This window comes from Peromyscus leucopus, chromosome 1 (assembly GCF_004664715.2).
Source record: "Peromyscus leucopus breed LL Stock chromosome 1, UCI_PerLeu_2.1, whole genome shotgun sequence".
Classification (NCBI taxonomy): domain Eukaryota; kingdom Metazoa; phylum Chordata; class Mammalia; order Rodentia; family Cricetidae; genus Peromyscus; species Peromyscus leucopus.
Genome location: NC_051063.1, coordinates 146,837,112 through 146,861,736, shown reverse-complemented (window position 1 = coordinate 146,861,736; position 24,625 = coordinate 146,837,112). Strand labels below are relative to the sequence as shown.

The 24,625-nt window shown below is 51.2% G+C and overlaps 1 protein-coding gene and 1 long non-coding RNA gene across 2 annotated transcripts in view; one reads left to right on the top strand and one right to left on the bottom strand.

The window, feature by feature from the left end:
- The window catches only part of Aldh1a3 (aldehyde dehydrogenase 1 family member A3), a 35,140-nt gene extending 14,480 nt beyond the window's left edge, over window positions 1-20,660 (bottom strand). The window contains exons 1-9 of the mRNA XM_028872812.2: window positions 20,490-20,660; window positions 15,786-15,890; window positions 13,243-13,383; window positions 6,782-6,911; window positions 6,199-6,260; window positions 5,331-5,459; window positions 3,403-3,516; window positions 2,189-2,291; window positions 271-455 (exon numbers count right to left, since the gene is read on the bottom strand). Coding sequence (XP_028728645.1) covers window positions 271-455; window positions 2,189-2,291; window positions 3,403-3,516; window positions 5,331-5,459; window positions 6,199-6,260; window positions 6,782-6,911; window positions 13,243-13,383; window positions 15,786-15,890; window positions 20,490-20,588 — 1,068 coding nt within the window. The 5' untranslated portion in view covers window positions 20,589-20,660. The remainder of the gene's footprint in view (window positions 1-270; window positions 456-2,188; window positions 2,292-3,402; window positions 3,517-5,330; window positions 5,460-6,198; window positions 6,261-6,781; window positions 6,912-13,242; window positions 13,384-15,785; window positions 15,891-20,489) is intronic.
- Window positions 20,661-20,806: 146 nt separating this feature from the next.
- LOC119087701 lies at window positions 20,807-24,187 on the top strand. The gene is made up of 3 exons (XR_005091206.1): window positions 20,807-20,964; window positions 21,937-22,031; window positions 23,506-24,187. It is a non-coding gene; the product is annotated as an uncharacterized LOC119087701 (long non-coding RNA).
- The last annotated feature ends 438 nt before the right edge of the window (window positions 24,188-24,625 follow it).

The window sequence follows — 24,625 nt, the reverse complement described above, 5'->3', positions numbered from 1 at the left end:
TCCCCAGGGTTTGAAGGTGACCATATCAAGAGGGCTACAGGGTCTGCACAGATAGCCTCGCACCTCGATCCACTGGCTCCTCCCTCTTCTCCATGACTACAGCTCCGTTTCCTGACAAACCCAAGTCCATCAGCTTCTAAATGAAAGCCTTGAGTGACAGCACACGCTAGCTCTTTTCCTGGGAGGGGCAACCCTGTCTGTGGCCACACTTCTGCCTAGCTCAGCCCCCACGTGGAGCACCCCACGGAAGACGTGTGTGTTGGCGGTTACCTGGGGCCCCTGCTCTGTTTTGGCATCGAAGGGGTCTCCCACTGGCCTCTTCTTGGCATACTCCACACTCCTCCTCACAAACTCTCCGTAGATCTGCTCTTCCACGAACACCCTGGAGGCCGCCGTGCAGCACTGGCCTTGGTTGAAGAACACTCCCTGGTGAGCACACTCCACGGCCAAGTCCACTGGGGGTCGGGGGAGGCGAGAGGAAGCGATTAAGTTGTTACAGCAGGGCCCGCCAACAGCTGCAGCCCTAATTGCCCCCGCAAGAAAACAGGCCCCAGATGACTGCATTTCAGAAACTAATTTTTCTTTCTCAGCGCTTCCCAAAGGAGAGGAGAGGGGGGAGGGACTTTTAGATCCATCAAGTCTGAGTTGAGTAAGTCCAAGACCCGAAGACTTCTCAGCGCCATTAATATGCTAATGAGCGCAGAGCCCGAAGACTTTCCAGCTCATCTGTCCATGGAACCTCCCCCCCAGCTTTCCTGTGCGAAACTGGGGACAGTCTGGAGGGACTGTACCCCAGCAGGGTTATAACAGAACAGTCTCTCCTTCCTCCCTGCACCTCACCCCTGCAGCTGGGTCCAGAGCTAGGCTCAAATGCCTCTCCCTAAGACACCAATTCATTTCCTGGTCCCTGATGAGAGCCAGGAAGGATGACCGAAGTGGCAGAATGGTGTGTGACACCCTGGACATTATGTCAGGATTTAATTTTGTGCAATGGCGCTGCCTGGAGGAGGAGGCGGGGGGGGGGGGCAGAAGGAGGGAGGGGGAGGGAGGGGGAGGAAGGGGGCAGGCTCTGTTTCCGAGAGCCTGGAAAACCAGTCCTCACATAGCTTGTTTCTGCTGCTTTGCTGTGGGGGTTCGCGTCACAGAGTGGACAGCAGGTGGTTCTTTGGGATGGGAGTTTGGGACCCCAAATGTGAGTCACAGTAGGGAAACATTATAAAACTGTTCCAAGTGACTCCAGCAGCATCTCTGCTCAGGCAGAGACGGGCCGTCCCTCTCCACAGCCTCCCCGGCTTTCTTCCCCACTCTTTCCCCCCACTGAAAACCAACTTTAGGGACAGGAACTGCTCCGGATCCTTCACATCTTAGTGAGAAATTGTAGCAGGGTTATTTTTTTCTCAGGGCTATTTGCGATCCTGGTCTTATCTGAGTGTGGCACTGAAGACTTTGTTCTCTGTGGCAGAGCTTTCTGGCACCAGTGGACAGTGGGGGAGGCTGTCCTTTAAAGCGTGGGTGTGCTAAGGTTTTTGGGGAGTCACACCTTTTGGGAGGTGACCTAGTGATCAGGTGAATGGACGCCCAGTGTGGTCCTCTCTGCCCTCTTCTGGACACAGCAGCCAACAATAACACACGTTTTAGTATTGTGTCATACCGCTCTGGCAGACGCTAGCTGCTCCCAGCTGCTGAGCAGGTGGCTTTCCCAGGGAGGAGGTGATACGGGAATGACACCCAGAGCATGTTTTTATTCTGTGTTCTGAAGGGTCAGCAAGACCCAAGACAAAGGAGAAACACTTCAACTCTTTTGAGAGCATGAGAGCCCTGCATCTGTACTGACTTAAAGAATAGAAAAATGGACGCCCAGAGTGGGGAGCCTGCCTCCTCCTTCTCCAGCCCAGAAAGGCCCCACAGGAGAAACTGGACCTGGTCTTTGGGGTCCTTACATCCCCCTCTACCTTCTTAGGTGCAGGAAGGTGATCTTAGCCTTCAGGGGTAGACTGTGGAGTACCTGTAAGCCACAGGCTTACCTATCTCAGAATTGGTATTCTTCCCTCCATAGGCTGGGCCTGTGGGGACAGCAGGCAGCCCATCCCATGAGGGGAGTATCGAATTGTGTGAGCATGCTCCTCTTTTCATGGGTCCTGAACACACACCGGGAAGTGAGGAAACGCCTATCGCCCCAGTGACTCACGGTCAGCGTCGGCGCACACGATGCATGGGTTCTTGCCCCCCAGCTCCAGCGTGACCCGCTTCAGGTTGCTCCGGGAGGCAGCTTCTTTAACCAGCTTTCCAACCTTCAGAGTAAAAATCAGGCTTTGTTAACTCTTAGACATGGTGAACTTGGCCCCAGGAGATGGAGCTGTGCCTGGTGGCACTGTGGTCATCTGCCTCAGTGACACACCCCAGGCCTGATGCATCATATTGTCACACAGCCTCGGCTCCCCGAGCTGGCCACTGCTGCTGGGCACCCTGCTGAGGGTGACCTTCCACTCCTGCTAGTGACAGCCAGGACTCTGCCGGCCCGATATGGAGGTCATGCTGATTTGAGGGGACTGTCAATTTAGGGAAACAGCAATGATGGTCCATCCTTGTGATGACATGTGGCCAATTCTGTGGAGCCCTTTGAAGACTGAACCCTCCTTGGGAGGAGGAGTGAGAACTGGTAGCTGATATGGTACCACAGGACAACATGCCCGTACACCCTGACAGCGGCTCTCTGTGCCCTGGATATGCAGATGGAGGTGCAGCTGGCCTAGCATGCCTCCTGACACATCCTGGCACGAGTTTAGCCAGACACCAAGAACTTCCGAGCTGGGAAAGACCCAGGAGACCAGGGCAGACCCCACAACTTAGAACTGGGTAGCTCCGTTTACACAGTGCCAGGATTGTTTAATGCCATCCAGGGGAATGGTGGTTGTAGGCTATGGTCTAATTCTGACTAGGGTCTCTGAGGATGCTCATCCTGGCTGCTAAAGGGGAGGACAGGAGTAAGATGGGTAGCAGGCCCCTAGCCAGACTAGATATCTCAGAGGAGTCCGTTTCTCCCATCATTCTGCTGTCTTCTTTATTTCCTTCATTGACTTTTCGGTGCTTTTCACATGAAGGGTGTATGAACAGTTGGAGAGCTACATGCAATACAACTGGTTTTCTAACAGCCTGTTTATCATCTCTCAGCCTTACTTATGATCGTGTTGACTATACAGATGTTTTACATTTTTATTTTATCTTATCTCTCATTTATTTTTTTAAGACTTCCACATTCTATTAACTATTTATTTAGTTTGGAAACTGGAACAGTGACATTTTACTAATAGTTAGAACATTGTTAGATTTAGAAAAAAAATCATATTTGAGTTTCTCAAGGAAATGTCTGTGGGTCTCAAATAATAGAAGAAGAGGGTTTACCTCTGTGGACCCTGTGAAGGCTATCTTGTTGATCTGTGGATGAGAGGAGATTGCTGCTCCCACTGTGGGCCCAAAGCCTGGCACGATGTTCACCACACCCGGAGGGAACCCGACCTGGGAGGTACAGGAAAGGCATTGAAGGAGCCGAGGTTCAGCACCAGCTGCAGCTGTAGACCCACCCGCAGGGCTGGCAGGAGTTGTAGCTGCGTGATGTCCCGGAGCAGAGCAGCATCCTCAAAGGGAAGCTGGGTCGCACACTGGCCGGGACACACCCACATCAGCATCGCCCCCTCCCACACCACCCTCCTAATCCTCTTCTGCAAGCTAAGAGTGCAAGCACTTAGGTAACTTGATCATCCCCCACCTCCACCCCAAGAGCCTCTCGCCCTAGCAGGGCTCAGGGGCAAAGGCTCAGGGTTGCCACTAGGTGGCAGTAGCCCTCTTGTCTAAGATTGCGTGTGTGTGTGTGTGTGTGTGTGTGTGTGTGTGTGTGTGTGTGTGTGTGTGTGTGTGTGTGTGTTGGGGAGAATGTGTGTATGTGTGTGCATGTACGTGTGTGTGTGTGTGTGTGTGTGTGTGTGTGTGTGTGTGTGTGTGTTTGTATGTATGTATGTGTATACATGTGAATGTGAATGTGCATATGTGAGACTGTGTCTGTGAATATGTGCGTGTGGGTGTAAGAGCATGGGAATGTGAAAGCACATATGTGTATTTGTGGGAGAGTGTGTATTTGTATGAATGTATGAGTATGAGTGTGTGAATGGGTGCACCTGTATGTGTGTGAGTGCTCATATGTGAGTCTGTGTGTGCTTGTGTGTGTAAACATACATATGTGTAGACACATATGAGAACATGTGTGACTGTGTATGTGGGGGGGGGGTGTTGAGGGAAGGAGCGCTACCTTGGCCACGCCCCATCTAGAGCATCTGTGTCCTTGCCAAGCCAATGTGGGCTCTTACTCTGCCCCACCCTCATCCAGGTAAAATGAGAACTCCTTCCCCTTGCTAGTCCCACTGGACTCATCCAGGATTGACACTTGCTGAGGCAGGGGGCTGCTGATTCTTCCATACTCACACTCATGCAGGGCACAGATGGGAGACCCCCTCCCCATTAACAAGACTCTCCCCAACCTAATGGGATAGAAGGTCCCATTCCCAACACAGCTGGGTCTTGTCTGTGACTTTATTTTTAAAATGCCATTTTAGGGCACAATGTTTGAATCTTCAGTTTCCCAGACACAATTCGGTAATGGTTGTGATGTTGGGACCCTGGAGTCTCTTTTACATGATAAGTATGTGGCCGGTGAGGTGAGGTGAGACCCGGCTGGTTCCAGAGGCCCCAGCCTCCCTCAGCAGTACAGCGGGTACTTCCCAGCTGCCTCGGTCCGGCTGGGAGCAAAGTGGTGGCCTTTCTTGTTCTTTCAATCTTTGCTATACGCATGCTGATGATGGAATGGCTGAAATATGTTGCCAGGTGTGTCTGGCAGGTGTCCCTCTAGCCCACTGCTTCCCTGAGTTGTGGCTCCCTTGGGGTGGGGAGGGTAGTGTGGAGGCTCTTGGCACAGCTGCAGCTAGCTGGCCAGCTGGCCAGGCCACCCTCCCAGAGGAGGAAGAACCTTTTCACATCTCATGGCCACTGAGCCCAGGACTGTGGAGTTTGGGGCTTCCTTTTCTGGCCCCTGCCTGCAAATGCTCTAGATCAAACAGAGTGCTAACTGCCAGCTTGCGACTTAATGAGAGGAGCAGGATCTTATTAGTACGGTGGGGAGGAACAGCAGCTTCCAGATCAGCGACTCCATGCAAAAAAAAGTCATGCCCTTCCCTCTGCATCGTGAGCTGATGGCCGCTGTCACCGATTTTCATGGTGCCTGGCTCCTGGGTATGGGGCTCTATCTGGAATACATAATATCTTCTTTTCAGACGTCTTACCTCTTTGATGAGAGAGCCAAGGTACAGGGCGGTGAGCGGTGTCTGCTCAGCTGGCTTCAGGACCACAGTGTTTCCGCAGCACAGGGCAGGAGCCAGTTTCCAGGCCAGCATCAGCAGGGGGAAGTTCCACTGTGCCAGAGTACAAGAAGGGGACCATGAGGTTCAGGTCCACTGTGCCCCCAACCCAGGGCCCACCCCACTCTGTGGAGGACACTTCCTCTGCATGGTCTGGACCGGGCCTCGAAGGATAGCATTGGCATGTGCAAGGTTACAGAAGCCCAGGGCTTGCTCAGTTGCACCCTGGAGATGCTAACGCAGAGAAAGTTCTATCCTGTGGGTCTTCCCATTCTCTCAAAAGTGCTTGCCAAAGGGGTGATATTTTCCTCGTCTCCCATCCTCATTCACCCAGTTGCTGTGGAAGTGGCCCGGGGCTTCCCAAACAGATTGGTAGCATTGAGTTCCCCCAACACGCGCAGGTCTCAGCGGCCTGGCATCCAGGGCTGCAGGAATGGGCCCTGCTATCTGCCAGGTGTGTTCATCCTAGCCTAAGCTCCCATTGACCAGCCTTCCTCTGCTTCCTTCCAAGGAGGCTGCCAACCCATGCCTTTGCCCAGGCAGGTCCCACGGCTTGCAAAGCCCTCTTCTCAGTTGACCAAACTTTCCTATTCTCCAGCTCCAGTTAAAAGACTCTCCATCCCAAAGGAGCAGGCCACTTCTGAACACTCTGCTGGAATCTACTGCGCCTCTTGCTGAACACCCTAAATCACGGGCACCCTTGCGCACAGAGCCCCATGCCCCGAGCCTGCACTCAGTCAGGGGTGGTTGTAGTGGGCAGAACCAGTCTGTGACAGAAAAGTCCCATACTCACCGGCGTAATGGCTCCACACACCCCAATGGGCTCGTGCCTGGTAAAGCACACAACATTGTTATCTGGAAGAGAGGCGACCCAGGAAAAGAACACGATCATGGTTAAGAATTTCACATGGACCCATGCTTGGTGGCGGCATACACCTTTAATCCCAGCACTTAGGAGGTAGAGGCAAGTGAATCTCTGGGAGTTCAAGGTCAGCCTGATCTATATAGCAAGTTCTAGGACAGCCAAAGCTATATAATAGAAAGACTCTGTCTCAAAAAATACACAAAAGCCAAAACAAAAAGACAACCCCACCACCACAACGAAAACACAAACAAACACAAAAGAATTTCACATGGTAAAACTGAAAGAAAGAAATGGAGACACCTGCAGGGGTCTTCTCTGTTACACAGTGGAATGATTTGCGCTTAAGTTGAAAACATGAATAGAGTTCCCTAGAGGTATCAGCATGTTGCCATGTAGGGAGAGGGCTCTGAGGAGGATGCCCATGGGGAAGGGGCGGGGGCGGGGGCGGGGAGAGAAGACAGATTCCACAGTAGACCCAAGCGAGGCTACAGTCTATCCTGGGCAGGCTCACCTGTGGGGATGGTCCTGCCCTGGATTTTGTCTGCCCACCCGGCAAAATATCTGAAGGTCTTAATACAGCCCTCCAGGTCCATGAAAAAGGCGTGAAGGAATGGCTTGCCGGTGTCCATGGTCTCCAGGGTCTGCAAGAAGAAGACGGCTCCTTTGGTAGACACAGTTTTCTTATCTTCCGGTGGTTAAGTAGAGGGTGAAGGAGAAAACACAACCCCAGGGCATAGCTCTACCCCTCAGTCCCTACATGCCCCTTTCAGAAAGCCTGTCTCTACAATGAAATGGACCTGCCCCTACTGGCCAGGACTGGCCAGCCTTTCTTGCCTGGTGCCTGAGTCAGGGCTGGTGAAGTACAGGCATTCTCTCCCTGCTGCTCATTTGAAGGTGTGCTAGGAGCCACCTAGTCCCTCCAGAGCGGTCTCCACTGTACCATCCAGACCTGGACATTCGCGCACCCCATGGAGCTTCCAGAAGTTTGGCTACCAAGAGGGCAGTGCCTTCTAACAAAAGAGGAAGGGAAGACGTGGGCTTTTCCTTCTCAGCTGAGCTGGTTAGTGTGGCGGCGAAAAGAATGATGGAGCGCACGAGGGTCAAGCCGCCAGCACAAAGATGCAAAGCTTTCCAAGCAGGCTGCAGGCCGGATGCGGAAACAGAGCAGGGAGGGCAAGCTGGCTGGACGAGGCGGTCACCCAGGCCAGGGTGCCGCTGCTCAATGTTGGGATTCTTTTCTATTTCTAGCCTGGGTGAAAGAGACCCCTTTGTCCCTCACACAAGCAGCCCTGTGGAGCACTGTGCAGAAACCTCCAGTTATCCAGCTTCACAGGAAGTATCCACCCGCTGCCTTGCCTAGGGCTGGATTCCTGCTGAAGTGTCTATGGAGCTGGAGAGAGGAAGGGAGGAGCCTCCTCATTCCTTACCCAGGGCTTTATCCCCAGAGCAACTGCCTGTGTGTTATCATGTACTGGATGTCTCTGCTCCCATTAGAAGATGAAGGAGCAGACGCTCACAACAGGACCCGATGGATGACTCCTTCAGGCTGACCAGCCAGCCAGCACTGACTTCAGCCATCTCAGCCATCACCGGTTAGGCATCCCCAGGCATTTGGAAGGCCTAAGATATTCAGGGCTCTTCTGTCTGACCTTTGCTTCAGAGACAACCAAAATAAACAACCACTTCCTGTGTGTATGTGATATGTATGGATGTATACATGTTCACGTGTGCACAGACACATGTGCCTATGGGTGTTCATGCATGTAGATGCATCCTCACTCGCTTGGCACCTTACTTATTGAGACAGTGTCTCCTTGAGCCTGGCGTTTACTTATTTAGCTGGACTAGCTGGTCCGGCAGCTCTAGGATCCTCCTGTCTCCATCTCCCCAGCTCTGGGAGTTACACCCTGCCGTGCCCAGCTTTTTAAGCGGTGCCAAGGATTCAAACCTGGGTCTTCATCTTTGTACAGCAAACTCTGTGCGGACCGAGCCATCTCCTAGTCATAGGAGCAGTCTCCCCTGACTGATGCTGCCTGAGCCCCGAGATGTCTTCCACCTCAGTTACCTCTGCTGCAACATGAAGATGTTAACATTTGCACCCTCTTGGGCCTGGTGTGTGAGTTAAGGGAGTCGGGGAACATGGCACTCATCTAAGCAGCCCACGGCAATTGTCCAGGTGGTAACTGGTGGACAGTCCGGCTTTCTCTTATGCACTCGGCAGGGTGATCCTGACGGTGTCCCTGAGGAGGGAGGACCCAGACTTGCTGGAGATGACAGAACTTGGCTAGGTCTGGCTGAGGCCTGAGTCCTACCTGTGGCATCAACCACTTGGAGGCTGAAGTGACACCCAGTACCCTGTACCTTTAGCCCCCCATGGACTGGCATCTGAGTTGGTACTTTCGTTTTCTGAGGAGAAGCCTAGCATTCTCCAGATTGTCCAAAGAACCCCAGCTCTGTCAAGTGCCCAAGAGCATGAGCACATTCGTGCATGAAGCTAGGGATCTGTCTGTCACAGCTCCTTGCTGTGACATGGTAAGGGAGAGGACATGGATGGGGCGTTGTGGGAAAGTCCACGACGTGACAAACATCTGTCTCCCATCCTGGATTTCTACCTCTGGCTGAGTGGCCTTGGACAGGGTGCTTACTTTTTCTGGACCTCAACTTCCTGATTTTGAAATGAGATAACACATATTGCAAGTCCAGAGCCTACAAGTCAGCATCTTGGAGGGCATTTAATAAGCATTACCCACAGATTTTTAAATCCTTAACTTAGGCAAGATCGCTCAGTTAGAGTAATAACTTGAATTTTCTAGATTGGTTGTAAAGACTTTGTATAAACAAAACCCAGTTCACAATAAATTTAGACAGCAAGTTCTCTAAAAGGGGCGGGGGAGGGGGTAAGGAGGTGGTAGAGCGCTTGCCTTGTAAGCATGTGGACCTGAGTTCGATCCCCAGGACCCATGTTTAAGAAAAGCCAGGTATGGTGGCAAAGTCTTGTAATTCCTGCATGAAAGGGGCAAAGACAAGTCCCTGAGGCTCACTGGTCAACAAGCCCTGCCTAATTGGTGAGCTCCAAGCAGATCAGAAATTCTGTTTCTAAAAACAAAACAAAACAGGATGAAAAACAAAGTGGATTGCTCCTGTGGAACGACACCGGATGTTGACCTCCGGCCTCCACTCACACACATTGAAACATGTACGCACATATCTGTACTCACATGTGGGGCTGGCTAGTGTTTTGTCAACCTGACCCAAGCCAGAGTCATTTGGGAAGAAAGAACCTGGATTGAGAAAATGCCTTCACCAGACTGGTTCGTTCACAAGTCCGTGGGGGCATTTTCTTGATTAATGATTGATGGGGAAGACCCACCGCTCACTTTGGGCAGGACCACCGTGCTCAGGTGGTCCTGGATGGTATAAGAAGGCAGGTTGGGGGCGGTGGTGGCGCACGCCTTTAATCCCAGCACTCGGGAGGCAGAGCCAGGCGGATCTCTGTGAGTTCGAGGCCAGCCTGGGCTACCAAGTGAGTTCCAGGAAAGGCGCAAAGCTACACAGAGAAACCCTGTCTCAAAAAAAAAAAAAGCCAAAAAAAAAAAAAAAAAGAAAGAAAAGAAACTTTTGCCGGGCGGTGGTGGCGCACGCCTTTAATCCCAGCACTCGGGAGGCAGAGCCAGGCGGATCTCTGTGAGTTCGAGGCCAGCCTGGGCTACCAAGTGAGCTCCAGGAAAGGCGCAAAGCTACGCAGAGAAACCCTGTCTCGAAAAACCAAAAAAAAAAAAAAAAAAAAAAAAAAAAGAAGGCAGGTTGAGCAAGTCATGGAGAGGAAGCCAGTAAGCACCACACTTCCATGGCTTCTGCCTCAGCTCCTGCCTTTAGTTCCTGTCCTGATTTCCTCCAGTGATGGAGTATGACCTGAGAATTGTAAGAGGAAATAAACCCTTTCCTCCCCAAGTTGCTTTTTGGCCATAGTGTTTTTATGACAGCAATAGAAACCCTAACTAAGACACCTGTCCATCTTCACATGCACAAGGAAAAGTGAAGAGGAGGAGGAGGAGATTGGAGATAGTCAGAGGGCTGAGCTTGAGAAATCAAATGTTAGCTTCTGACAGAAACAGGTGGTTGTCATGTGACTTACTGCTGTGATACAAACATGAGCCACCCCAGCCACTCTCAGCCTTACTTTTTTTAGTTGTTAAGAGAAAAATGTACCCTCTGAAAGGTGAATGCATCTCAACGTTCAGATGCTACAGGATGAGAAAGTTGGGATGGCTGCCCCTAATGCTGGTACACCCAGACTGTAAATGAGGGTCTGGAAATGGTACCTAGGTCGGAAGGTTGATCTTCCATCGGGTGTGTGTGTGGGGAGCCCTACTTGGCACCTACCTCGATAAGCACCCCAAAGGCCGCAGCTTGGAGCCCAGCTTGGGCCTCAACAGAGCTAGAAAGCCACGAGCCACTGAGGCCCGCACATCTGTTTCCAAACTTCGAACACTGCATAAACACCCAGCTCCATCAAACCACTGAGCTGGCAAGGGCAGACGACAGAATAAAGCACTTTGCTGCTCAAAAAGGCAGGAAACCATATCAAGGTGGAGAGCGAGGGGGGCCCTCCTATGATGTGGTCAGAAGTTTCAAAGCCTCGTTTCCCAGTCATTCTTGGGTCCCTTTAATGTTGTGGCCAAGGGCTGGATCTCATTTCTTGTGGGCGAGCAGGTTGCAGTGGTAAGAACGATGATGTGCTGGGTGCTGCCGCCGTCCCCGTTCCTCCCACCTGTGTCTGTCTGCCATCACATCGGGCGATGGGACAGGCCGGAGGGGAAGGTGGCCTTGCGCCCGCTTTGCCCCACACATGGTACCGACACTTGAGGACAGGGCGGGGAGGGTTGCCCAGGGCACATCCTCTTGAGCCTGCTATTAGCACTCACGGACATTGCAGACTGATGAGCTCATGTGGGGGAAAACAGAAATGTTTTTGAAAAAGCCAGTTTGGCAGCTTGGACAGTGCGGCTGGTTTTCGGTGCGGGAAGAGAGCAGAGGCTCTCTGGAGCTTTCAGCCTGGGAGGGAGCTACACTCACTCAGCCTCATTCCTGGGAACAGGAGACCTAGCAGCTGGGAGGAGGGAAGCAGAGGTCGTGGCATCCACAGACCTCTCTCAAGAAGGGCTCCCCTAGCCCTAAAGAGTACCCTCGGGACAAAAGCAAGTCAGTGTCCAGCCTGATACTGCTCTTCCAAAGGGTGGCGACTCTCCTGGTTCTCAACATCAGAAAAAAAAAATTCTTCTAAATCAATGACCAAAAAGGAGATCTACCTCCCTACAAAATGGGCCTCAACAAAATTTTAAACAAGAAATTGACCTGTCCAACAGACAGCTAGAGTGAATGTGGTCATGGTTCCGAGACCCCCGTGTGGCCAGTGACACAGCTCGGGTACAAGCTCTTGCCACCAAGCCTGAGGACCTGAGCTGGATCCTTGGGACCCATATGGTAAAAGAAGAGAACCAGCTCCTGAAGGTTGTCCTCTGACCTCCATATGCTCACCCTGGCAAGCGCACACCCACACACATGCACCCACCCATCCCCCACAAACAATAATGACGGAAAGTATGAAAACACGAAAGACTTCCTGTGACCCAGAGACCCTCTGGTCATCTACCTCAGGACCAAAGGAGGGCTGACTCTTGCTGCAGAACAGGCTTACAACTTATTAAGGCCTCCCAGCCCCATAGACGAGTCCCACCCATGAGTAGGCTGTATTACTATCCCTGTCCCTATGTCCTAGTGGAGGAGTTACTGGCCGGCAGGGAGGTGGGCAGCTCGGGTCAGAGCCTGGGGCTTACGTAGCATCAATGTGATGATTGCTATTTTTTATAACAGCTCTCTTCATTGGTGCTTCCTGTGTGCTGGGGACTCTGCTGAGGATTTAAAATGGCTCTTTTTCCCAACACTTGGATATCATTATCTCTGACATTTTACCTGAAGAAATAAATCCCAGGCAGTTAAGAAACCAGCATGAAATTAGTAAGTGGTAAAGCTAGGATTTGAACCCATACCTCTTATGCTGTGGGTCTTTGATAATCAAATCTTGTCCTTGTCAACATTCTGGATGTGTTCACCACTGTCCAGTTCAGGGGTGATATGGGAATGCATTTAGATAATACAAGGTCTTTGATGTTCTATAAACAGTGTCATTTGTTTCAATATTAAAAAACAAAAAGACTACAACCAGCTCATTAAGCCCGTGGGATCACCTATATTCTATGATGCCTGAAAACTGTAGGTAGTGCCGAATCCCTAAATACGTCCTGCATTTTTTCCGATACTAAGTTCCTACAATAAACCTTAGCTTGTAAATCACTGTTAAGAGATGAGAAGCAGCAACTAATAAATGAAATTACAGCAGTTTGCTGCAATACAAGGCCATTTGCTTATTTCCAGCATTTTCCATGTGATATTTTTGAGCAGGGTGTGTGTGTGTGTGGGGGGGGTGATTCTGGATAACTGAAACTTCAGATAAGGGGAGACTAGCATGCCTATGATGAGGTTATATTTATGTTAGCAAGGAACTTAATATGAAGAAGAAAACAGTTAATACATAAATGTCCAGGTGAGGTCAGATGAGCTCAGGCTTTGGTGACCTTCTTTCTGTGAATGTCCCTAGTCTAGAAACCACAGAGGCAGGGGAACTTCCTTTATGCAGCTTGGCCAAGAAGCTGTATGGCAATATTTGTTAGAGCACAAACAAAAATATGACCACAAAGCTGAGCTGCAGGGGAGAAAGCCCGACTGCAAGATGAAAAGGATGAAGTCCTGAGGCATGGCCACCTGCTCCCCACGTCCAAAGACCAAATAGACCCATGGCCACAACCAAACAAGCACCTCAGATGTTTCCCACCACTTCCCATGGAAACGGTGCCCTCAGTGAGGGGACCAGTGAGGACAGTCCCCCCACACCTGCCCAGTGCCGATACTCACGGCCAGGATGGCACGATCCCTTTCCACAAGATCAGCCAGCTGGTGCAGCAGCTGGCCTCGCCTCAGCGCATCCAGCTGGCGCCATGGGGAACCCCGCTGGAAGGCGGCTTGTGCGGCCTCCACGGCCTTGTCCACATCGGGCTGCACGGCAAACAGAGAGAGAGAGTGTCACTTTCCCGGCCACCACCGCAGTCTGAGGGCACAGAAAACAAGGTGACTTGCCGCCGTGGAGCCAAGGAAGGAGGGGGCAGCTCAGAACGTCAAGCAGCGAGTCTTTAAATCCCTTGCATGACTGGGGCCTTCTGAGTAAAATTTTTTTTTCTTTACATGGTAAGTCTTGTAAAATATTTCTGACATATTAATGTTTCATAGAGTCGTCGACCTCAAATCTTTTTCTGGCTGACCCAGGTCTGAAAGGTTTTCTGGGGCCGCGAGATAACAACAGCTCAGCTGGCAAGTGTTTGCTATGAAACCTGAAGAGCCGAGTTCAACCCCCAGAATCCATAACGCAGAGAGGAACGGCTCCCCCAACCTGCCCTCTGACCTCCCAGTGAACACAGGAGTGTCTGCAGTCACACACGTCACACACACACTAATAATAAATTTAAAAAATTAGAAGGACTTCCCATGTGTCAGCTCCATCTCCACACACACAGAGACCACTATTTCCACACCCAATGTGCTACTTACGGACAAGTAACAACCACAGGTCTTTGTGATTTTACTTTTTAATGCTGAGACTTGAACCTGCTAGACAAGCCTTCCACTACAGAGCCTTGCTCCTGCCCTTGATCTTTTAAAAGGACGGAAGCGAGAGGTATGCAGAGGAGACCCACTTGTCCTCATTTCAGGAAAATGGGCTCTGAAGAGCTGGTTGCTGAGAGACAATGTCTCACCCTGCACCGAGCCTGTCTCCCTAGGGTGATGTGGCAGGTAGTTGATGAGGACCACATTCAGGCAAGAGCATCACCAAAGCCTTCACAGAGTGAGGGCAAGCTTTAGCAAGGGAAATGTTGGGCACTGTGGTTCTTGTCCTGGTTCCTGAGGGGAGGTAGGGGCCTCTCCAGCTGCAAGGGATATGTAGTCTCTGTCTCTGGGTATATAGAGCAAAATATTCATCCAGAGGATGGGAGGAACCAGAGCCTGCCACTGGGTTCCTACTTTTAGGAAGCAGGGGTTTAACATCCATATACCCTCTCTGCCAGAGCCGCCCAGCTTCCTCCCAGCTGTTCCCATTTCTTTCCTTTTCAGTGTAGGGAACCACAGGGAGCCAGGTCTATGCAGGTGAGTCACTGTGCTTCCTGCACATAGAAAAGCTGTCACCTGTACAAGAAAATCCAAGTCTTCCTCACCCACTTGGCCTCACCAAGGCATATAGTAAGGCTACCTGTTCAGCAGGTGTGATGTGCATACCTATAACCTCAGCGTTTAGGAGGTAGAGGCAGGAGGATCCAGAGTTGGAGGCAAGACTGGCCTAAATAGTGAGAACTACCTCAAGAAACCAAGGGCTGAGGGTGTGGCTCAGCACTAGAGTGCTTACCCAGCATGCAAAAGGCCCTGGGGTTGACCTGCAAACCCCCCCCCCCCAAATTATCTAGCACCTGTAATCCCAGGAAGCTTCCTGGAAGCCTAGGAATTTTCCACTAGCCTGGAAAATAATGCCAGTTGGTGTCTCAGAATGGCGGATGGGGGAGAAAAGAGAGAGAGGGGGGAATGGAGGAAGGGAAGTAGGATGATGAGGGGAAAGGAAGAGAAAAAAGGAGGAGAGGATGGAAGAAAGGCAGAAGAAAGGCAGGCGGACGATCCATCCAGTACTCCAGTGGTTAAACAGAGGGTCATGGTTTTCTCCCCTGTGTAGGAGGCTATCACCCTAATCAGCTTTTCTTTAGAGGTCCTTCTATTTAAAACACATTTATGGCCTTGAAAGGTAAAAAAAGCTACATGCAGAGGTCCCTCCATGTCTGTGTGATAAAGGAGACCTTACTTACACCAGGCAAAAAGGTCTACACAGACTACAGTCTCATTTCATGTGCATTTCCACAGCCAAGAAACTATGCAGTCATGTAACATATCACTACCCCCAGGATCATTTCGGATCATCTTCCCCATCCTTCAAGCCCCCCTTCCTCCCTCCCCCCCCCTTTTTTTATAAGTGTCTCCTGCCAGAATGCTACTTTTGGTGAAACACACCAGCAGGAAATGCCTTCTCGAAAGATTCTTTAATGCTTACAGGTTGAAATAATTGATTTGAGAAAAAAAAAAAACCAAAAAACCAACCCTTCCCTTCAGCTGTGTGATGAAGGCAGCTGAGGTCATCCTCAGAGATGGAGAAACATCCATCAAAGATGGTGACTCTTTGCAGAAGACCATCTGTAATTGATCTCATGCTCGGCTGTGTCTGAGCTGCACATACCGACCAGCTGCTGTGGTTGCCCGGGCCCTACCTGGAGGTGGGCCCACGCGTCCTACAGCCAAGCCACACGGCCTCCCCAGCCCTCCCGTCTCTCTAATCGAATTACTGAGAAAAGACGGAGAGGACGGACCTTATCGCCTTCTTCCACCTCACAGATTTTCTCCAGAGTCGAAGGGTTGTATGTGGCAAACTTTTTTCCGCTCTTGGATCCGTGCCAATCGTTGTTGATAAATATCTAACCGGGAAAGGAAGTGCAACAAATTAGCTTTAAATCAAAATCATACAATTTCAACGTGCTAAGGATCTTAGGTAACGTCTTGTCCGCTTTCTTCCCTGCCCCCTTCCCTGGATGTTTTATCGCGAGACCTGGAGTAGGGGGCAGAACACGGACTCACACGAAGCAACCGATGGGGGGGACAGCCTCACAGTTAGAACCAATTTGACATAATTAATCTAAAGCCCTTTTGAGTTATTTTTCTAAATTACATCTTCGTTTGTAGCAATAGCGTGGATTTGCCAAGGAACACCTGAATTAAATGGTTACAAGGGATGTGCATGCTGAAGCTTGTACAGGGGTAGGGCTTTAACGGGAGGGTGGGCAGGCTTGTGGACGTACAGTTTGCCGGGTCCCAAAAGGCTGTAAGCCATGCACACCCCTTCCTGCTTCCAAGCAAGACCCCCGGGACCTAGCTTTATTCGAGATCTTCCCATTACTCCTCAGGCTTCGTTAGGCCACACGGTGGCATGGTCTCTTCATCCCCTTTACAGTGTTTGCCTCCTGGGGCCTTTTACAAAGCCAGTGTGGGAACACAGAGTTAACTAGCTGGGTTAGAAACCTTTTAGATTACATTAAGGGATATAGAAAGCCACCATTTACATCCAGAAATAAGTAGCTCATAAAACATTATTTTATAGAAGCCTCAATTCTCCGAAACATAGCTGAAAATACAGTATTTAAAAAGAATTCATCAAATTGGCGCGCTGAGACCCATTCGATTTACTCTGACTTTTTTCTAAGCTCTAATCACCTTTAAAAGATGACGTTAAAAGTTGTGGCTTTGGGGGGAGGGGGGCCGGAGAGATGGCTCAGCAGTAAAGAGCATTGGCTGCTCTTCCAGAGGACTCAGATTCAATTCCCAGCACCCACATGGCAGCTCAGAACTGTCTGTAATGCCAATTCTAGGGGACCCGACACCTTCACACAGACATACATGCAGGCAAACACCAATGCACATGAAATAAAAAATTTAAAAAAAAGAATGTGGCTTTTGGAAAGAACCAGAAACAGAGGGGACCCATAATACACAAAGCAGGTTCTGATGGTATAGACGGACTGTCAGCCACCAGGACAGCCAGATTCTGGGGCCTCATTCATGCAGCCCACCCACAGGAAAGGCTGTCACAGGCCTGCCTCCATTCTACAGCCTGAAACATATCACATGACTATGCAAGTTAGTCAAATGATAATGATAGTTTTTTTCTCTGTGGAGCTAATTTCAATAATGGAAGTCAATTCCTTTGGAACAGGACAAAGCCCGGCTGATAGCAGATGTGAGAGCAGCCATCCCTGAGCGCGGGGCTTGGCTGCCATTGCTTTAAACTCTCTTGTATAGGTTTTGAAGCAGAAGGAAATCAACTCAGGCTACCTCTGGAGTGAACCTCAAACACTGGCCAGGGAGGTGAGCAGAGGCTACTCCAGACCCTCAGTGTGGAGTTTAGAGCCGAGAGCATGAAGTTCCAGGAGGGCATACCCATCCAACTTCTGGAAGCTCAGAGCCTTCCGTGTGAGGCCAGGCCCCCAGGGAAGCATGAGAGGAAAAGGTCTGGCTACAATTACAGGTTTATTCTTCCAGCTGAAACCAAATCCAAGTGTTCACTTTTGCCATGCAGCAAGTAATTACTCGGTAACAGCGAGAAATTAATAAGCAGAGAAGGAGTTAGAGCGGAGAGGAAAGCGAAGCCAGGAGCAGGCCCATTTGAAGGAAGATGAAATTTCGTCGGTTAGATAATAGAGCCTGTCAGGGAAAACTGCTGATTCTAGGTCCTTCCTGGTGTCAATTCCAAGGGGGAGGGAACATGAGAAGGGTGGCAAAACAGAGTCTAAAGAGCAGGGCATGGAGGCAGACTGCAGTGATCGGGTGTCTGCTCCATGTACCTCATCTCTAGACACACTCTTCAAAAAATATACATGTTACCTGGTCGTTCATGACATTGGTCCTTAGACCTTGCCAACCAGTGACCTCAAATAAAAATTCCAGCCTGGTTGACCATATTTCTCCATCACAGTGTTTCTCATTGAGCGAAGCTGTTTTCATTACCCCACTAGTAAGTGATCTGGTAAGTGGTTCCCATTGCTGTTTTTTTTTTTTTTTTTCCTCCACTAAAGCAACTCATAAACACAGATGAAGAAACAGTCCCGGGCGTGGCCCACCACCGATGCTGGCTGAATTGTTGTGAATCATAACATGCTAGCTGACAGGTCTAGAGAGGAACTGTCTTCATTGACTTGTGAACCGGCAGGAACAGAGCATTACTGAGATATAAGGGTTGAAGATACTTTGAGACGTAAAGAGAATTCAGGTTTTACCAAAGGACCTGGAAGGCGTGCTGGGCTGGATAGAGGGAAAGGTGATGGTCACAAAAGCAACTTCCATGGGACTCAGCTAAATTCAAAATGCCTACATTTTCAGGAGATTTGGGGGAATTTTACTTCTCATGAAAGAGATAGTAAGATTTGTATTTTCGTGAATTAAAACACTTTTGAAAGAGAACCTCTGCTATTGGAAGACATTTTATAAAGAAAGTGTGTCCCTAAAATGGAAGGGGATGTCATCTTCTACGATCAGTATGGAGACCCTCCCGAGGACCCTCCCTGTCCTCACCAGAATCACTCACATGACCCTATGCCCAATATAAAAATCTGAGGAAAATGAAGGAGCTTTGATAGAGTCATGAAAGCTGGTAGATCGTCCTGCCATGGCCTGAGCTCAAACCGGTCCTCCATGTTGGAGAGGTGCGGTGAGTCAGGAAAACCGCACACCCTTGCTGGCTCCCAGGCTTCACAGCCGACTGTTTGTCCCCGGCTTGGAATCTGCTCTTCCACATCTTCTGTCGCCCAGGGCACCCTGATAGTACAAGGCTCACCTTGGCCTTTTAATTCTTATAGGAGGGCTCTGCAGAGGCGCTCAAGGAGCAAGGAGGGAGCAGGCAGAATCAATAAGGGGTGGAAGGTGTAGCCAGATGTCAGGCTGTTGTGAGAGAGTATCTCCTGGAACCTTCCAAGGATCCCAGCTCTCGGCCCTCTGCATCATGATCAGACACACCCGCACCTTCCACCCGCAAAGGGGGAGGGGACTCTGTCAGGACAGCAATCACTCCTCGGAGAGCCTCCCAGGATCCCCTCCGTAAAGGCTGCAAAGGCACCTTAAAAGTGTTCCGGGGATTCGCCTAAGAAGAGGCCAACTTTTTCTGCCAGGTCGACAGACAGTTGTGGGAAGACACAAGACACTAAGCAAAGGGCCAGTCCTGTTCACTTTCTGGTTGCTGTGGTGTTTTACAGAACTGTAAAAACAAAACAAAGCCTCCACCGCCGCCAGAACAAGAACTGCATCGCGGTTTGGGTCTGAAAAATGAAGCCATTATTCCTACCGTCCCCAGCGCTGGCGTTGGAATCCTCCCTCTAAAGCTGATACGATTAAGGAAACTACACTTGAAAAACTTTCAGACCTTCCAGGGCTGTGCCTCTCTTTCTTACAGAGCCTTCCTTGGGAAAACGGTTCATGTAAATGCCATGCAATTTATATGTCGGCATGGACAACTTTGGGGATTAAATGCCGACGGATCAGAATCTGAAGGCCACACATCGCGGTCTGCTGCCTTCACCTTTTGATTAAAATTATTCCAGAGGGATAATTGCTACTTCTGAAAATAAAATTGATGAGAGTGGTTTCTGAACATTGGGACAGCTGGAGGGGAGCTATGGATACGGTGTGCAAATAAGATGGGTTGAAGTTTCCAGACCTGAAGCCAAAAGCTGTCCCGGATCTGAGTCCCTCAGACACCCCCGCATCCAGCAGGCACAGAGCAGTGCATCCCAAAGTTTATGGTTGTTCTTCCTCCGGGGACTCTGCTCTGTTCCCAGATATCACCATTGTCCCTGCAGCTCAGAGCAGGTGTCTCATCCCTCTGCCTGTTCCAGCAAAGGCCACTACTCCTGGGCACTGTCTGTAGCCTCGTTCAATCCGCAGCTCAGCTTCCCCAGGCCCAGTCCTCGGATGCTCACCAGTGATCTCCATCCTCCCTCCTCAGGTCGACTGGTAAGCTGGGTTCAGGCTGAGCACACAGAAGATACCAGATCCTTCTCTCATTGCCCTGGAAGACCTACCTCCCAGTTGCAGTCCCAAAGTGGCGCATAGTTGAAACTCATCTTGGAGTCCTCAGGCACCTCTAGCCCTACCCACAGACCAGGTCCTCCAGACCAGAAACCCCTCTGGCAAGAAGTCCCTGTGCGCCCAGTCACTGCGGCAAGGACCAGCACTCAAAGTGGGCGATGGCCCGGGCACATCGGGGCCTCTGCAGGCTGTAACTCCGAGCGCAGCTTGGGTGCTTGCGGAGTTACATCCTTGCTCCTCAGGTTTTGGGGCTTAAATCGCCGAGCCAGAGGCGCGGGTGCTCCCCAAAAAGAGAGGTTTCCGAGGAGCCGGACCCCACCAGAGACTCTCAGGTATGGGCAGTTCCCTGTGGACTCCCTGTTGGCTCCTGGTCCCCACTTTCCCTACCAGACTGCTCGGCGCGGGAATCCGAGGCTGTCGGGTGGAAGGGGAGCCCTCCTCACCTTGGTGAACTTCACCTCCAAGTTGCGGATGGGGCGCGGCAGGGCAGGCGGTTTCCCATCCGGCTGTCCGTTCTCCACAGCCCCGTTGGTGGTCGCCATGGCTGGTCTGCGCTCCCCAGCCCGAGTCCCGACGCACCGGCTCTGCCTGGGCGGTGCGCAGCCTGCTCCGGGTGACAGCTCCGCGCCTTTATGAGCGCCCCACGCCTCCCGCCCAAGGGGCCGCCTAATTGGCTGCAGGACCGAGGAAGGGAGGGCGGGCGCGGGAGGGGAGGAGGGGACCCGGCCGCGGCAGCCACCCCTCCCGCTGTCCCTGCCCCTGCGGGAGCGGGACGGCGACCTGGGCTGCGGCCGGAGTGAGCTCTGTGTACGGCCGGGCGGCCACACCACGGGCTTCTGCAGCCCAGGAGGCTGTCCTTACGCGAGCTCCGAGAGGGACTTCAGGGCCTGGAACTCGCAGGACTCGGACACCAGTCAGGTCAGGGAGCTGGCGCGCCGCGATCGCGGTAACAGACCCCTCTCCAGGCAACCAGAAGACTTGGCCGGAGGCACCTGTGGTCCCCGGCCGCCGCAGAGGCTCCTTGCACTTGGCCAACTTTGGCGGGAGTGAGCGCTCGCTCTGGGGCCCTTCGCTGCGCCTGGAATCTGGGCATCGGGCGGCCACCACCCATCGCTGCCTCAGCTCGGGGTCCAGGGGCCAGACGCCTGCACTCCATTCTGCGCAAGCTAGGGCCATCAGTGGCCGGAGGTCCACTCTGAGCAGGGCCGGCAGCGAACTTCCTTCACACCCATGAAAGAAGGCAAAAGCGAGGCGACAGCTCTTATGTACCGCACTTGGGAGCCTTCTGGCTGCTGGTCCTCTGATCTTCATAAGCACACACCACCCTCGGGCCCAGCCCAAGGGAGACTATTATTTAATATTTGAAACGCATGAATTAAATCTCTGTTTTAAAAATGAAAAAAAAAAAAAAGAAAAGAAAGAAACACAAAAGTCATGAGATCTTTGCAGCTATCTGCTTTCAGACTCAAAGCTCTTAATGTTTGTTTCTCAAAATTGCCAAGAAGGGGTAGGGATGAAGGCATGTCCAGCTCCTCTTATTTTGCCATTTAGGGAGTGATCCATTCATCCCAGGAACTAGTGTTAAGCCCCATATGACTCGGGAAAGCGTCTCACCCAGGTGTAGGGTGGTTTCATCAAAGAGTGAGGCTTGAACTCCCCCAGAGGAGAGGTGGTACAATCTCCGAGAGGCTCAGCCGTCTCTTTCTGTGAGGATTCCTAAGGGAGCCGGTGAAATGGCTCCCCTCTTCTAGTGTCCATCTCTGTTCCCCATGTCTTCACTGGAGTGTTACTAGGCGGCCTTCTGCATAGTCGAATAAGCTGCGAACCTTTGGAAAGGTCCCATTGGTGCTCTGCTCTCTCTGATGGTGGGAAGGTCTTCTGCTGTTATAGGTTTGAGCACACAAGGGAGACTGGAGGAGGACTGTGAGCCCCCAAATGAGTGAGGAGGACCGACAGACATCTGAGAATCTGCCTTTGACACTAAGGTAACCAACACTCACCCCTCATCTCCCCTGCCCTTTCTGGGCTCTCTGCTTCTGCGGCTGGTCCCATGACCCTCACCTTGGTCTATTGAAAACATCTAGGATGTCTCCCACCAGGGTCCCTGGATGCTGAGTCCCATCATGTGAGTGTTTTTGAAATAGTAAAAGACCCTCCCCTGTGCAGTGGCCAAGGACCAAAGGCTGGCAGTTGTCACAAGCCTACCAGAACTCCCATGCCACAAGTTTACCCGAGATCCTGCCTGGGTTATCAGTTTGTCAGGTCTTTAAGAAAAAACAAACTCCAAAAATGTACAGAGGACATTGTATTTATTAAATAATCACTGGACGGATGCGGGAGGGAAATGGGATTGGGAAGTAGAACTCTGCTCAAAGGTGGATAGTGGTCACCACCAGCTGCAGCGTGGGTAATGCAGGTAGCCCCCACTCACACGCCAAGACTCCCCCCTGACCTGTGGCATCTGCAGAGCCTTTGAGGCAGTGGCAGGTGCCACAGACAGAGAGCTCAGCTTTGACTCTTCTTGCTGATTCCATGTGATCCTGAAGTCACAGCAGAACACTCAACTATATACCTTCCCTGTAGTAGGCAGTTCCCAAAAAGCAGTTTGTGTGTGTGTGTGTGTGTGTGTGTGTGTGTGTGTGTGTGTGTGTGTGTAAAGGGGGGGGAATGAAGTTGGCTCTGGGCTTGTCCTGACTGGAAGGCTCTTCCTCCACTCCCTTTGGCTTGTCATTCAGCAGGCAGGGAGAAGTTGAGATACTCAAGTTCCCATTTTACAGGTGAGTAAACAGAGGCAGGTGGCTACTTGCCCCTAGACATCCACTGTCTTAGAGGAACCAAAGGCAAACAGTGGGAGCGGGTGGTGCAGGGTGTGAGGAGAGGTTCCTGTTAAATTTCTCTGTCTCATTTATTCACCCCAGGATATGCCCGTGTCCCAAGGTGGCCCCATGTCAGCCGATGCAGTTAAGATAATAAGTGCTTTATGGGGTGATAAAACAGTGGGGGTGTCCCTTCTGGCTGTATCTACTAGGAACCAAAGTCGTGGTCTTGGCCACAGGGATGATGTGGCCTTAGGGATTGAAGGAGTAGGGACTCATTACTTGCAGAGCGGGGTCACCAGGTGTTTGGGAGCTCCCTGAGCCTGGGGGTGGGTGAGGGCCCAGCCTCCCTCCCCCATCCCTGCCTCAACCCCAGCTGTGTGTTCACAGGGTGGACACTGGAGCGCTGAACTTTCCTTTCCTTTCTTGTGACCCCCTTCCCACTTCCCAGCACTTGGGAAGACTCAAGCAAGAGAACACTGGATAGACTGTAAAGTGCTGTGTACAAGTCTGTTCTTAATTCTCCCGTTTCCCCTAGCAGACGTTTCTCCTTAGACGTCAGCACACTGCCCTCCTTCCTCCGTGGCTTATGGAGCTGTCGCAACCCACACTTTCCTGCTAATTTCCTTGTTTTTGTATTCAGGTTGGTGGTGCTGGCCCTGTCTGAGACTGGGCTTCTTGGCATGTGTGTTATGTGATCTGGGACTACCCTGAAGGCTTGTTGGTGTGATCAACATTCAGTAGCAATAAGCATCACGAGGGCAGTGTGGAGAGATGGTTTGGTTCCCAGCACCCACGTGGCACCTCACAACTGTCTATAACTCCAGCTCCAGGGGATCCGACACGGTTGTCCGGTTTCTGTGGCTGTTGCACATATGTGGTGTGCATACCGACGTGCAGGCAAAGCACTCGTACACGTATAGATGAATAAATAATAAATAGTTTTACAAAGCATGGAGACTGGAGGAGTGGTTCGGTCACCTAAGTGCTTGCTGACAGAGCAGGAGGACCCGAGCGGGATCCTCAGCACCCGTGTGAAAAAGCTCTTCACGGCAGGCAGCATGTGCCTGGAATCCCAGCACTCGATGGGGAGGTGGAAACAGGTGGATCCCCGGAGGTCACTGGCCAGTCAGTCTCTTGGAAGTGAGGAGTGATGAGCAAGTCACCTGATGTCAACGTCCGGCCTCCACACAAATACGCATGACGGAAAAACTGAGATGAAAGAGGACAGATAATGTCTCTCACATCCCAACCTAATTCCCTTTGCAAACCATGAGTGTTTGTGGGAGATGCCAAAATCTATAATAAACGTAATTTATAATGGGTAGGACCCTTTATTTTATTCTATTCCAAGTCTGGCGTCTGAGCCTCTGTGAGGAGTGTCTGGACCTTTTGGGGGTCTCTAGCATCCTGGAACTGTCTCTCCTTGCCCAAACCACTCATCTCACTCAGCAACTAGGAGCCTGACCCTATCTAGGTCCACGGGTGTGCGCCCTGAAAGACTTCCGAGAGAGCTGAGCTTTTCCAACAAGGAGGTTCTTTGATAAACAGAAGGCAGTGTTATTCTCAGGTGGCCTCTGGTGGCTCAGGACAAGTAACCCAACCTCAGTTTTCTTGGCTATAAATGGGGGTGACAGGTGCTCTAATACTAAGGCAAGGTTGATTTCATTATGAGTACTTCCTTACTAGGATCACCGAAGCATTGTCTGTATTTTGTGGAAACTGTCCAATATTGACTAAATTCATTTGAACAGGCAACTTCT